Source organism: Haliaeetus leucocephalus, unplaced genomic scaffold, assembly GCF_000737465.1.
Source record: "Haliaeetus leucocephalus isolate CR32 unplaced genomic scaffold, Haliaeetus_leucocephalus-4.0 Scaffold162, whole genome shotgun sequence".
Taxonomy (NCBI): Eukaryota; Metazoa; Chordata; class Aves; order Accipitriformes; family Accipitridae; genus Haliaeetus; species Haliaeetus leucocephalus.
In genome coordinates, this window is record NW_010972598.1 from 4,619,071 (window position 1) to 4,633,280 (window position 14,210).

The following is a 14,210-nucleotide window of genomic DNA, read 5'->3' on the forward strand; positions in this document are numbered from 1 at the left end:
GTAATTTGGAGGGAGAGGAAGCCTATTTCTTATACTTGTGCTTCAACTTGGCTTAAAACTGATTTTTGTGTTTTCTAACTTATTTTCTAGGCCTCGATCTGTCTATCGTCCTTTAAATCCACTGGCACCTAGTAGGGGTGGGTCTTGCCTGTTTTATTTTCTAATGCAGTTCTTTTAACATAGTGACTTTTTAAAATTTCCTCTGTAGAAGTAGTTGTCCATTTTCAATATTTAGAGTAAGGTTTGTGATACTTGATTACATACATGCTTAATCTTATGCATATGAGTAGGCTTATTAATGTCAGGGGAGCTAACGTGAAAACTAAAGTAAGTCTCAAACTGTTTAGTAAGTGTTAACGGTAATTTTCCAATGTGGATGGGAAGGAGTTAAAGTTCAACAAAAATTCCAGCACTTGTGTATTCTTCCCTTGTGTTTTGGTTTTTTTTTTTCCTAGAGCATTTAATTTAATCACTTTAGCTCATAGTCATCCTAGTGTAATGTAGCTGTACATTTTCCATCCATAATGTTTAGGTATTACAAGTGTACAAATAATTGCATTATTTGAAGAAAGAATGGATACTTAGGAAGGCTGTTATCTGCAAGAATGTTTAAAAAAAAAAAAAGAAAAAAGAGTATGCCAATGACTTGGGTTTTAAGTTTTCAAATTTAAACTGAAAACTATAGCCTGGTGTTCCAAATTAATCAGCTTTCCCCTGTCAGTGTGTCTCATTTCCCTTAAAAATTAACTATTAGCCAATAGATTGAGTTGGAAAACATCACCACCCATTAGAAAATCAAGATAGCTTTTAGTAATTATAACTGTTGAGATAATATATTGCTGGTACATACATACAAATAAAAAGAATTGTAAGAGCAGTTTAACTCGGGGATCAGAATTTCAGAAAGGAACACTGGTCAGATTGTTGAATAATGTGAACTGAAGAAGACTTCCTAACTATCTTTCTGAAGCTAAAGCATAGCTTTCAAGAATGTGTAAATCAGCTGCTACTAAGATTTCAAATTCTTTGTGACTTTCATTATTATAATGTATTTAGTCTGAGGTGATCTTGAGGAAGAGGATGGGAAGTAGCCTGTTTTTTTGTATATTAAGTAAGGTTTCTTGCACCTTTTCAATGTTTGTAGTAAAGCCTGTGTTTCATTACTACTTTGCTGTGGAAATTATCTTTTTAATGCTTATGGATTTTTTCTCCCCCCCCCCAGGAGGAGATGATGGTAAGTCACCTTATTTTGCTTGACTTGCAGAAATGAAGTAAGCATTAAGGAGTTTTGGACATATGATTTATTCATTTTATTGCTGTTGTATTAGAGGGCAGTAAGGGTATGTTTTTATGCAGATGATTGATCAGAAAATGTTTTTATTGGGATAATTCTTTCATTTGGAGTAGGGGGAAGGAGTGAGTAAGAACAAAATACAGTTTTGTTGTTGGTTCTTATCCTTGTAACAGAATATGTCTTGTGGTAATGTTATTGGCGAGATAACTGGAGATGCATAAATTAAAAGATTCTTGGGTCTCCTCTAGAGCCCCATTGATAGTGATGTCAGATCCCTTAAAAGAAGAGGGACAGGTTTTTGTGTACTTTCTTGAATGTCCTTGATTTTGGGAAGGTGGGGAGAGAGTGGGGAGAAAAAGCATTTGGTCTGTCTACAGTGAGACAGACTTTAAGGTTTTTCAGTCAACTGAAAGCTCTCAGGCAAAAGATCTAAGCCTACAGGAACCCTTCAGACAGTAGCAGCCAAGTTAAAGGCTATCAGATATAATTACATTCTTCCGACACGTCTTTCACCACTAGTCAATGTAATCAGGCTTGTGCTTCTGTACACTTCTGAATGCCCTGACCAGTAGCTTAGTCATGCTCATTCTTGTATTTCTCCTATTCTGACCCCAACAGATTTAAACTAATCGTAAAGTTCAGCCACTTAAGTGCCTATTCTCACTTTAACAGCTAAATTATTTAGCTTTATGTCCAGATGGCAGCTAATGTTAGTATGCATAGTAATATAAAGATACTGTAATGTTGAAAATGAATACTCTTCATTTAACTATATACTTTGTATTTACAGGAGAATCTTTCTACACATGGCTAGAAGGTAAAGGCTCTTGGATAGGTTAATATAATGTTAAATTCACTAGAAGAAACACTGTAGTATTTCTTTTCATCTCCCCAAATATTTTTCATAGTGTAGGCTTTTTAATAAGTTGTGCAGAACTTCTGAGTGTCATTCAAAGAATATTTTTTTTTCTTGAGGGTCTTTGGAAATCTTCTCATTCACTTAGATGGTATACTCCTTAAAGCCTTCAGTGTTTCATCTTTTATAAAGGGGGAGTTCACTTCAAACCAGTTACTTGGAATTTTCTGCTCATTTTAGGCATTTAAGCAGGGACATTACTATTAGTAACATTGCTAAGCATTTTTATTTGAAAACAGCTTTAAAAAACATTAAAGTTTTTGATGGTTCTGTTCCCAGTATATAAGCTAACATAAGTATAATGTGTGTTCAGAAGGCAAAGCAATTTGCTTTTTATTAATATTTAAATGGAAATTATTATTACAGTGGTAGCAATCAAAATTGCATTTTGGAGGTGTGCAGAAAAGTAAATGAGCTAAATGTACTTAATTTCAAACTTAGTTCACTCTGACTTTCATAAGCCTTTACTTGTCTAGTTGGAAATCTCTAACTGGTGCTGTTGTAGGAAAGCGTACAAATTTACATGCTTTTTAAGATGTGATGTCTGTAAATGAGGCCAGATCTCAGCCTCACAGATAGGCGTCACCATCAGCTCTTCCTGCTTCTGTTTGTGGAGATTAGAGTGGCAGGGAAGTCACCCAAACTTATCTTTGAGAAAGGAGCAAACTCCTGAATTCCAAGTGTAGTCTCTGTCTCTGGGTCTAAGTGGTATTGTTAAGTAATTTCTGCATTTAAATTATATTTTAGCCACCCAATGCCATTGCATTTCTGTTTACACTGTAGAAGTCTGTATCTATCAAAATAATATTTTTCAAGGTTTTGCTCTGTGCATTTAAATCTTCAGTGAATTTACAGTAGAGCTGGGAACAAATATTTTTGCTGTTTTCCAATGCCATAAGGTTTTCTGGGGTTTTTGATGTTTTTCTGTAAGGTCACTACTCTCTAATTCAGTAGTAGCTTTAATTCTAATTAGGATGGGTCGGAGTATAGTTCTGGTTTCCAGACTGTCAAAATTCAAGACTATTTCAAATTTATTGCTCAAACAATGTAAGCATCTTATTTTTGTGTGGCAGTTTATCTGTACTAATTGACCAGGTACTTATTTGACTGAATTTATTAGAACACTTAAAATAACAAGAAATGTCAAGCTTCATTCTTAGTACTTCTTTATATAAAAATTAAGAGGTAAACTTTTCCTGTGATGGATATAAGGGCTTATTAACAATGCTGAAGTACTATAATTGTAACTCTTAAAATGTAAGTGATGCAGACTTGCATCACGGAAATGTCAAGGTATATTCATTTTAATACATTATTTCCAGTATTTAGTTTGGGTCTGTTTGTCTTTTTTCCTGGACAGGTCTTTGCCTTGAGAAAAGAGTGTTTTATAAACTCATTTCTGGACTTCATGCTAGCATCAACTTGCATCTGTGTGCAAATTATCTTCTTGAAGGTAATTTAAGTCTAGGTAGATGGAATTCTACAATATCTGTAATGTTTGGGTTTTTCTGAAAATTTTTGATGTATACTTAGTTGCTTTCTTTTTCTAAATATGTATGTTTCACTCCCCCTGCCTTTTTTTTTCCTCTGTGTAGAAACCTGGGGGAAGCCTCGCTGGGGACCAAATGTGAAAGAGTTCACTCGCCGCTTTGACCCTATTGAAACAAAAGGAGAAGGACCAAGGAGGCTCAAAAATTTGTATTTCTTATATTTGATAGAGCTGCGTGCTTTGTCAAAGGTTGCACCGTACTTTGAGCGTTCAGTTGTTGACCTTTACACTGGAAATGGCCATGAGGATGCTGAATCTAAAGCTCTCTTACTAGATATCTTCAGGGATACAAAGTAAGGCATAGGATTTTTTTTATCAACTATTTGAAATTCTCAGTTATATTCGCAAGTGAGACCAGATGACTCCTTGATAGTATAGGACAAGGAGGAGAATGGAATGAAGAAATAAAATTAAGTAATGGGAGAGAACAAGAGTCATTTGTACATTTGACAGGAAGAAATGAATATTTTTGAGGTTTGAATATACTGATCTTCAAAAAACAAACACACCCCCCACCCCACCCCAAACAAAAAAAAGAAAAACCAAAACAAAACACACACACACCACCCTGGGCTACTCCTTATTTGTTGCTTTTTCTGATTCTTCAGTGTAAGATGCACGTGATCTATTTTGAAATGGAAAATAGTACATGTAGTCTTTTAACAATCCAGTGAGTAATCCAGCTTTTATCATAGACTTAACCTCTGGGGTTTTAGCCATCCCTTCTTCCTTCTGTTTACTCTGTAAGGTTATTTAGTCCAGTTCCTTTGCTCACCTTCTCACTATTTTTTGTGATCGGTGATGTGCTGTGTGGCTTCATTGCTGTCCCTAATCATAATCTTGCTAGGTATTTGAGATGTGGTGAGACAACAATCAACTGAAAGGTAAATATTAAGATAATTTCAATATATATTAGAAAGAAATCTTGATAATTGGAAATAGAGTGAAGAAAACTCTCAGCAAAACTGTAAATTACATTTCATGTTACAGTGATTGAATAGTAAAACTGATAACATTCAGTAAATTTTTCTAAAAGCCATTCTGCAAAGACTAGGAACTCTGAAAAATATTTTACACTGATGGCATGCTCACCAAGCTTGATGGAAGTTTATGCTTCCACTGTAGTTTATGCCAGCATTTGTTTTTTGTCTTTGCATTTTGTCTTTATTAGGTCCTTCCATATGCACTTTGATGAAAAGTCCATGTTTGCTGGCGATAAAAAAGGAGCCAAGTCATTAAAGGTAAAGCTAGTTTTCTGAATGACATCCAAAATACTCATTTTGGAATTAAGTTGTGTTATTGTAGAAAACCTCTCTACCTACCAGAAGCATACTGCTGAGCGTAGAAAAGGCAGGGATAAAAACTTACACAATTGTATCTGAGGCCTCTTAATCTACTTTATAGTAAATGAATGCAATGTGTTGTCCTGAGCCAAGCAGACCGAAATCTCTGATTTAGTGCCTTGGGTCTGCTGTCAGGACTGTGGTTAGGCAAATGAGTTGAATTGGTATTACTGGTAGATGTAATGGTGTTTTTAAATAGAGTATCTGTGGACACATATTTAGCCAACAGTCACGAGAGCATTCCAGACACCTTTAGAAGGCCTTGAACAGAATAAACAAGAAGACAAAAAAAGAAAGATGCCAATTAGAAGAACACAGGTACGCATTCCACAATAAAGGGAACTTGGCACAAACAACCTCAATTCGGCAGTTTATCTTGACCAATTAGACTGAGACAAGTTTCGCATGTTTTAGTTAGTATAACCAATTATGTCGTATGTTTATGCGCGTGTACAGTGTTGATATAACCAATCATTAAGTAAAACTAGGCGCATGGACAGTGCGTGAATAATGTGTGTAACCAATAGTAAAATAGCTAAACGCATGTACGGATGTAACCAATGTATAAAAATGATGTGTGATGCTCTAGTAAAGGGTCTTCAACTATGATCATATTGATCTGTCGTTGAGTCCATGATTATGCTCCCACAAGTATCTGTTTCACATAAGCATCTGAAAAAAAGTGGTTTGCTTAAAAAAAACTAGATCCCTTATATAGTATGATACAATATAATATAATACAATATTACACTTAACATTAGAAAAGCATAGTTCCTAGACGTGGGAACCTAATGCGAATGCTGTTACTACCTAGCAACTTCCAGTGCTAACATGCTGGTGTTCAGTTTGGTGTGCACTACAATTCCACAGTTGGAGTGTGGCTCAGTAATAAAGGTCTGTTTTAATACTTGTTAACACTTTTCATACTTCAGTAGTAGTATGTATTTTCACTAGCATTAGAAAGAATGCTGTTACAAAGGTGCCAGTAGTTTATCAGCCCAGCTAGTGTTTTTCTGACCTTAAATATTTGAGATCATCTGAATTAGTTCTGTGGTGTGCTTGCTTCCGCTCTCACTGAAGCTGCAAAGCAACAATCTACCCATAGCTTTAGACAGGAAATGTCTTTTGTGAGTTGTAACTTGTTTGCCTGTTTGTCAGAAAGGTAGGTTAGTTCAAAAAGGATTTGAATAATGGAAGAAACATTGGGCAGGGACACAGATACAGTACTTACAGCTCAGAAAATTTTGAGAAAGTTGGTAGAAACTCAGTGTACAGAATCCAAGCATTACCCTGCATGTCCTGTATTTTGGGGTTTTTTTCGAGGAATTAACAGTTAACAGTGGCTTGGAAACAAGATTCTGGGTATGTGGACCTTTGTTATGGCCTGACCACATAAGGTAGTGGTTTTGCTCAGTTTTAGTAATAGAGAGTTGATATTCTAGTGGTATAGATTAGTTAACCTTCTGGTTTTGTAAAGCTAAGAGGTACTTTAAGTAAACCTTTTTTATTTTGTGTTTAACTGATAGGAAGAATTCAGATTGCATTTCAAGAACATATCCCGCATAATGGATTGTGTTGGATGTGACAAATGCAGGCTGTGGGGCAAACTGCAGGTACAGTTTACTTTGTGTGTGTGTGGCAGGGGGGAGGTTAGAAGATAAGCATCTATTTCAGTTTGGCAGGATGCCTCTTACATTAGCATTCAGACTTCTTGTACATGGTTGGTCTCTGATATCCTTACCTATATATTAAAAATAGACATATGTTTAACTCACTGTTAAACAATTTTTAAAAAATTGTTTAAAAAAAAAATCTTTATTTTGTTTAGTCAACAGCTGTTTAGTTTACTGAAAGGTATAGTTTGTATTCTCTGAAAAAAAAAAGTATTAAAAGCAGATGCTTTATGTCAGTCTTATGGAAAATCAATATCTTATCTGTATTCAGTGATCAGATGAGCCTTGTAGAATCACCTGTGGTAAGCCTTCCTGGAAGTACAGCACTTGCTTAATTGTTAGAAAATCCAGCATGAGATTTAACTCCACAAATTGAGGCATAAGAGAAAGAAGTAATTCATATTTTCACAATTTATGCAGAAGGCAGCAAATGAATGCAAAGGTGCATAGTAAAGCTGAAAGTTGAAAAACAGTTTCAGTTTCTGGACACTTACTATTTTTATTTATCAAGAACAAGATTTTAAAACTCAAGACTAATGTTAAGTCCAGACTGAGAATAGTTGTTACTTTGGGGTGCCTACTGTACTATACTGCTGCATAGCATTAAGCTTATCAGAGTTCAGTTTTCAAAGAAATTTATAACATCAAAAATTTGGTGTTCTCTGCTGAATTTCCAGAGTTCTGCCTACCCTGTCCTAGTTAATGCTTCTGATCTACTGCTGTTTTTTCCTTCTCTCACAAAATGAAATAGGACCAGATTTCCTGACCTACAAAAGTCTCTGGCAGCCAGCCTCAACCACTTTTTGTCAAAATCCAGTGGTTGTTTCTGTAGCCCAATTAAAAGGGGAAATAAGAATAGTTTCTTCTGGTTTATTTCTGAATAGAAAATAGGGGTTGAAACTGAAACTGCCATGTCTGTCATTGGGACTGGAGATGAAAAAAGCAGAAGCGTTGTGATACCTCGTAATAAAACCTGGTTTGACTTTGAAGGGGGGGTGAGGGGAGAGGAAAAAGGGAGATCTGATCCAACTGCAGCTCCTGCATCAGTGGGGCATCTGTAAGGTAAGGGACAGGATGGAGCTGGAAGTGTTGTAATAGGCATGTTTTCATATGTATGTGCTGTGGCTCAGAAGAAAAGAGATGGAAAAGGAAGAGATGAAAAACATGAGGATGAAGAGCAAGTATAGCTGAGGAAGCAGATGTTCTTATTTAAGTGACTGAACCTGGTACACAATTGATGGCATGCATTTGCATTAGTGTCCTGGTTTGTGTGCAGCTCTTTGGGTTGAGGGAGTGTCAATATATAAGAATTGGTTCTACAGTTTGCCTGGATTAGATAATTCTTAAACTTTTTTACAGTTTTCTGAGCGTTCGGAGGAGTGATCTTATTGATGTTAAAACACTGGACTTTTTTTGTAGACTCAAGGCTTAGGAACTGCTCTGAAGATCTTGTTTTCTGAGAAAGAAATACAGAGCCTTCCTGAGAATAGCCCATCAAAAGGTTTTCAACTCACGCGTCAAGAAATAGTTGCTCTTGTAAATGCCTTTGGAAGGTAAGTTTTATCATTTGTGTAGTAGAAAAACTGTACAACTTCAGTGTCAACACTCAAGGTCTGTGGAAAGATGTACATGTAGCTGTAGCTTTTTAGAGGCTGAATTACTATGAGTGATACTGATAAACTTAATGCCATCAAACTGAGTATGTGGAGTGTTGATTATTAGCCTTGGTCATCATTCTGTGTTTGGATCTAATTCATCTCTTTATCTCAAGTCTCATAAATTCCATCTTTCTCTTAAACAGATGTAAGCATTAGACTTTGAATGTGTCTCCTCCTTTTTGAACACTGACTACAGCTGTTCTACATTTGGTATTTCTGTTTTAAATGTGTCTATGTAAAAAGTAGTGAAAAGGAAGAAAAATACTTGGAGATTTTTTTAACACTTAACTGTCATTTATCCCTTAGGCTTTTGGATTTTTGTGTATGATATGATTATTTTTGTTACAATTTTAGTTTTGATTAATTTTTTGAAAATTTAGCCCAATCAAGTGATGAAATAAAATGTTTTAACAGCTTTAAAAGATGTGTAGAACTTGCTTTGTTCATCATGCTAGTTCTTCAGATCTTGACTATAACAATCTGTTCCTCTTTAAAAGAATGTAATAAACATTATTACCTCTGGTTAGAGATTTTTAGATGTTTAATGAAGTCGGGACAATTAAACATATATATAAACTTTAATACCTGTAATATGTTATGTAAATATAACGGAGAGTCAGATAGGAGATCTTTTGAGGGAAAGTCGTATCTTAAGCGTGTTCATCTTTGGAACAGAATTGTGTTTGAAAAAAACACCAGACAAAAAGCCCCCATGGAAGATGATGATTTGTACTTCTCTTTCGCAGTTGACTTACTAACACCTAAGGGTTTTTTGTTTTACAGGCTTTCCACAAGTGTAAGAGAGTTGCAGAATTTTAAAGTTTTATTGCAACAAACTAGGTAATGAAGGCCTTTGCACAACCCATTAGTGAAGACCATTTACGTGGCTGCATTGAGCAGAAGGAACTGATCCTTACAGGACTCACATGAACTGATAAAAAGTAAAATCAAATACCAACTTGAATATTTATGTTTAAACTAGGAATGGTTATTAATTAGAAAAGATATTTATGAATGAAATATAGAGTTTTTAAATGTGTAAATTATGCTGATCTGTTTATTTTTTCTCTGCTCACAGTTCTGTTGTACTGAAACTTCATAAACTTTGTTTATTTCCTTCTCTTTCTGAGACAGTTGTTTTATATGAAAACATATGTACCTCCACCCTGACTTGGCCTGAGAGAGGTGGTTCACCTCTCACCTCATCCCAGTACTGAGCTTCAGTATATTCTGAGGATTGGGTATGCTGATTCTGGCTGTCTAAAAGAAAAACAAACAAACAAACCCCAAACAAACCAACAGAAAAGGAAATAATGGACTTGTTGAGTTCTGACTTCTTACTGTGATAATGAAACTTACTTAAAAATAGGAAACTTACTGAGCAGAAAATTTTATTTCATACCGAGCTCCTTTGCATCATGCTGATACCAACTTTTTTTCCTTTTGTGCTGCTTTTCAGAATTTTCTTTTTTCTTTGAAATAACTACTTTGTCTCTGATGCAGCACAGTTGGAAGTGACTATTCTGCAGCCCCTTGGTGACCTGCATTTGCTTGGGGGTGGGGGTCAGGGCAGGGGGAGATGGTGCTAGAGTGCTGCTAGCTGAAAAGCCTCAGTCAATCAAATTTGCATGTACCCCATTTTATTTTCTAGATTGCAATCACAAGTTCAGTTTCCAGAAATCATCTTTTTAATTTCTAAAATATTAAAATAGCACACTTCAATCTCTGACCCCTGGAAACAGATTTGTTCTTTATGGGTTGTGTTTTAGTGCTATGTTTAAAGGTCAGTGTAAAAAGTAAGAACTTGGTTTTATAGTCACTTTTAAAAAAAGATGCTTTTTAAAATTCATAATCACACTGACATTTAATACTGCATACTCTATCTATGCAATCCCTCACTGTATCTCCTTTAAAAGCATATTCAATGTAAAAAAAAAAACGGGTATGTTAATAACATAACTTTCATGAAATAAGAAATTACTCATGTATCATTGTCCACAAATGTCAATGATAACTGACCATTGTCCAAAACAGAATTCAGAAACAGCACTACTGATTAGTAGCAACCAAATATTGGTTTAAATTTAAAATGAAGTAATTTTTTTTTTTAAACCAGCCTGTTTCAAAATGAAGCTAGGAGTTATGAATGTAGGAAGTGTTGGTACAGTGTAGATACATCTCTTGTTTTTAAAAATAAGTCTTCACAAAATGAAGTGCTCTTAAACATTTTTCACCCTACCAGATATTTAGTGACCTGTTTATATAATTGATTGTAACTGTATCGGCTTCCATAATGTGGTCCTTTACAGCTGAGATTTTCTGAAAGCTGGAATACGCTCTATGTCCTTTGTTTCCAGACTAGCCTCAAGTTTCTACCTGACTGGAAATGAGATAGACTATCCTGCTGACACTTCCTATTATAAATAAAATACTGTTTCTCAACTAAACCCTCTTGAGTCAAACTGGGATAAGCTAAATGAAAGATAAGAAAAAAAAAAGGGGGGGGGGGGAACCAACAACAAGACAACCCCCTGAGTTTTGGTGATAGTTGCACAAATTGGCAATGAACTGGTATCCAGTCAGAAGTTCTGGTTTAAGCCAGTAGATAATTTAATGTGGTGTTAGAGAAAGCTGATGCTAGTCTGGGGATGTTATGTTCTCACCTAGCAGCCTCTCTTGCCTGTGGGCACCCATGTCTGAGCAAGTCACCACAGGCTTCCTTCTTCTAGTTAATGGGGAAGAGCAGGTGATTCCTAGGTGGATTCATCTGGCCTATTCCGAGCTCTGTATTTGCACCCTAGAGTTTATTTTTCTCCATTAAATTGAAGTGGCAATCTAGGTAACTAGCCCAGATGTGAACAGCTGTGTTTGGTACATGAGTTACACCCTGACTATCTAACTCTTCTGAATAATTGTATATATTGAAAGAGTGTGGTTTTCAGTTGGCCATTAATTCCTTGCTTTTTGGATTGACCTGCAAGGGCGGAACCTGTAGGCTTACTGTGTGAACAATGCTGTATAGTTGGGATTTATCTGTATTGTTATATATTACAGTGCCTAAAGCTTTAGGCAGGATTTTCTAGTTGAAAAAAAAAAAAAAAAAAAAAAAAAAAAAGGTGTTGTCTGCGCTGCCCCAGGAAGGACCCGAGTCTCAGAATTGTTTCTTCCCTTTTTCCCCTTGCTTTGTGGGGAAACTGAATCGCTTCCAGCCTTCTCCTGGGGATGCAACTTGCTTTTTTTTCTTTTTTTCCACCTGTGCCTGGCTAAGATCTATGGACACTGAAGGAGCATATCACATACTAGCATCATGCACTTGCTCATGGGACAGGTGAGAGATTCAGGCACGCAGATCCTGGACACCTGCTCCTTGCAACCCTCATGGGCACAATGCAGGCAAGGTTAATACCGTTGGGTAAGGACATAAAAAGATGGGAAGCTTTTCTTCTTTTCCTTTGTTTCATGAAAACACAGGAGTGCAACAGAACAGCAAATTCCGTGTGTGGGGAAGTTCTGTTGCGTTTGAAGGTACATCTTGTTTGGTGATCAAATATGGAAGGTGTTTTACTTCACTATCATTATAGAAATAGGACATAAAATTTTTTTCCTGTTACAAATCTGGTTGAAACAATTTTCCTGTCGCTGTTTTTCTTACTGTATTTGATGTACATTCTGTGACTATGCTGCCTATGAAGTTTTGCCATGTGAGTTGGATGACTTAGTTCTTTATATGTTAAATTTTAGAAATTTACAGATCCATTTTTATACTGAAGAATAAGGTTAGTTACACTGTCCATGACCTGTAAACTATTTTAAAATCCAGCTCCCTGTTGGGAGATCAGCTTGTCAACACTGTCTGTTGTTCATTTCAGAGTAAAAGTGCATTTCCTTGTACAAATGACACAATGATTGTAATCCCAGAGGTAGTGAGAAGACAAAGACAAAAATGTTTCATTTTTCTTAAGTCATGAAGACTTAGGTGAAATGGTAAAGGAGACTTGGTGCAAACTGCATGGGTCAAATGTAGGGCACTGTTGCTGAACAACTTGCTCTTCAGTGCCTGAGGAGGGAGGTGAGAATGCAGATTTAAAACAGTGAAATACAGAGACTTGTGTAAGCTGGAACAACAAAAGCGTTTTCCTACTTCAGCTGACGACTTATGCTGTCAGTCATTGTATGTGCATGAAATACACTGTGCCACACTTTCTTGAGTTGTGTTTTGATGGTTGGGTCAACTATCTGACCTTGCTTTGTGCTTTTCTGGGAAATGACCTGTAATATGTTGTAAATAATCTAAATGCTTATGTTTATAAAGTAGCAATCAGCAATTCCTCACTCTACAATTCCTCCATATACCTAGCCTATTAAAGATATAATATTTATTAAAATCAAAATTGGAACTGCTTACTGAGATCTAAACACTTCTGAATCTTTGCTATGTTTGAATCTATGAAATGCGAATTAAAGTATTTTCTGCTACAACTTCTTTTTGTGAATGTAATTTTTGGGGTTTCACTTGAAATATTTTTTACTTTTCATTTACATTTCAACTATGCTTGGTAGAAATTATGTAACTTAAATTATTTACACATCAGTCATTTAAGCTTATGAGCAGGCATTCATTCTCACTTACATTCATCTTTTGAATGGAATTAAACCTGTGTCTCTGTTGCTGTTTACAGTGCTTTGTTGTGTGTTAGCACATCAGAAATTCACGTGGCAGAATTACAATATGTTTCTGTATGAATATGGCCAAATTTAGCCACTGTTTAAGTCCAATTGTTTTAAAAAGCAGAAAGGCTTATTTTGAAATGAAGCTTGGTCTGTTTTGTTCCTTTCTCAGAATAGCTTATAAAATCAATTTTGTAAATATTTTTTCTGTTTGGTTCACCCAGTGGGGCTCTTCATGTGAAATTATTTCCCTTAAAGGGTTTCTGCAGCTCTGTTTCGTTCCTTGTATGCATTTTTAACAAATTACCTTACTAGAAATTTGATACGTGTATTTCATCCCCAGTTTAGGTAGGTAAGTACCTGTTACCTGGGTGATGATAATTATAGTGATTTAATTTAAATTTAAGATCTTACCTTTCACATTGCTTAAACTTCCTGTGTTTGAAAGTATTTAATTCATTACTATGATTGGTCATAGTCACTTGTCATTCCAACTCTTTTGCACGCATACTGTGGCACAGGGATTAAGCTTGTTTTAGGCGCAGAATTCTCATAATTAAATTTGTGCTGTGCAGCTCTATCTACCGTGAAGAAAATGTAATTCCTGCAGGCTTTTCTTGCACTAGGTCTTCAGGCAGTTTTGTACAAACATGATTGTAGAACTCCAAAGGATTTAATAAAATTTCTGTTCATTTCCCTGCCCTGTGGCACCTTTTTTTAATCTCTGACTGATAGTTTAACTAGCTCTTTTTCTTCAATGAACATTTGGGAAGATGCAAAGAAACTACTGGAAGCTTTGGAGGGCAAACATTTGGCAGAGTGCTTCTGCCAGAGGCAGGGCTTGTGCTCTGATTTTACCACAAACGTCCCAAAAACCAAAGAGCATGTGGAAGATAGCATATGCGTGTGGCACTACTATGCTTTTGGCTCCCAAGCAGTCCTGATCAGACTTACTCCCTTCCCTCTTTTTTTTTTTTTTTTTGCTGTATATCCTCTGTGAAACATATACAAGCATTCTCTACTTCTTTTACTTCCTGAAGTTAAACACAAGGAAAACATCAAGGCTGTCCACCATCTGGGGATGCTGTAGTACACCTCAAAATGAACTA

At 35.9% G+C, this 14,210-nt stretch overlaps 1 protein-coding gene across 1 annotated transcript in view; it reads left to right on the forward strand.

The window, feature by feature from the left end:
* Positions 1-12,909, forward strand: part of ERO1LB (ERO1-like beta (S. cerevisiae)) — a 42,853-nt gene extending 29,944 nt beyond the window's left edge. The window contains exons 9-17 of the mRNA XM_010562947.1: positions 91-137; positions 1,223-1,234; positions 2,085-2,111; positions 3,571-3,663; positions 3,806-4,052; positions 4,931-5,000; positions 6,629-6,715; positions 8,195-8,328; positions 9,217-12,909. Coding sequence (XP_010561249.1) covers positions 91-137; positions 1,223-1,234; positions 2,085-2,111; positions 3,571-3,663; positions 3,806-4,052; positions 4,931-5,000; positions 6,629-6,715; positions 8,195-8,328; positions 9,217-9,277 — 778 coding nt within the window. The 3' untranslated portion in view covers positions 9,278-12,909. The remainder of the gene's footprint in view (positions 1-90; positions 138-1,222; positions 1,235-2,084; positions 2,112-3,570; positions 3,664-3,805; positions 4,053-4,930; positions 5,001-6,628; positions 6,716-8,194; positions 8,329-9,216) is intronic.
* The last annotated feature ends 1,301 nt before the right edge of the window (positions 12,910-14,210 follow it).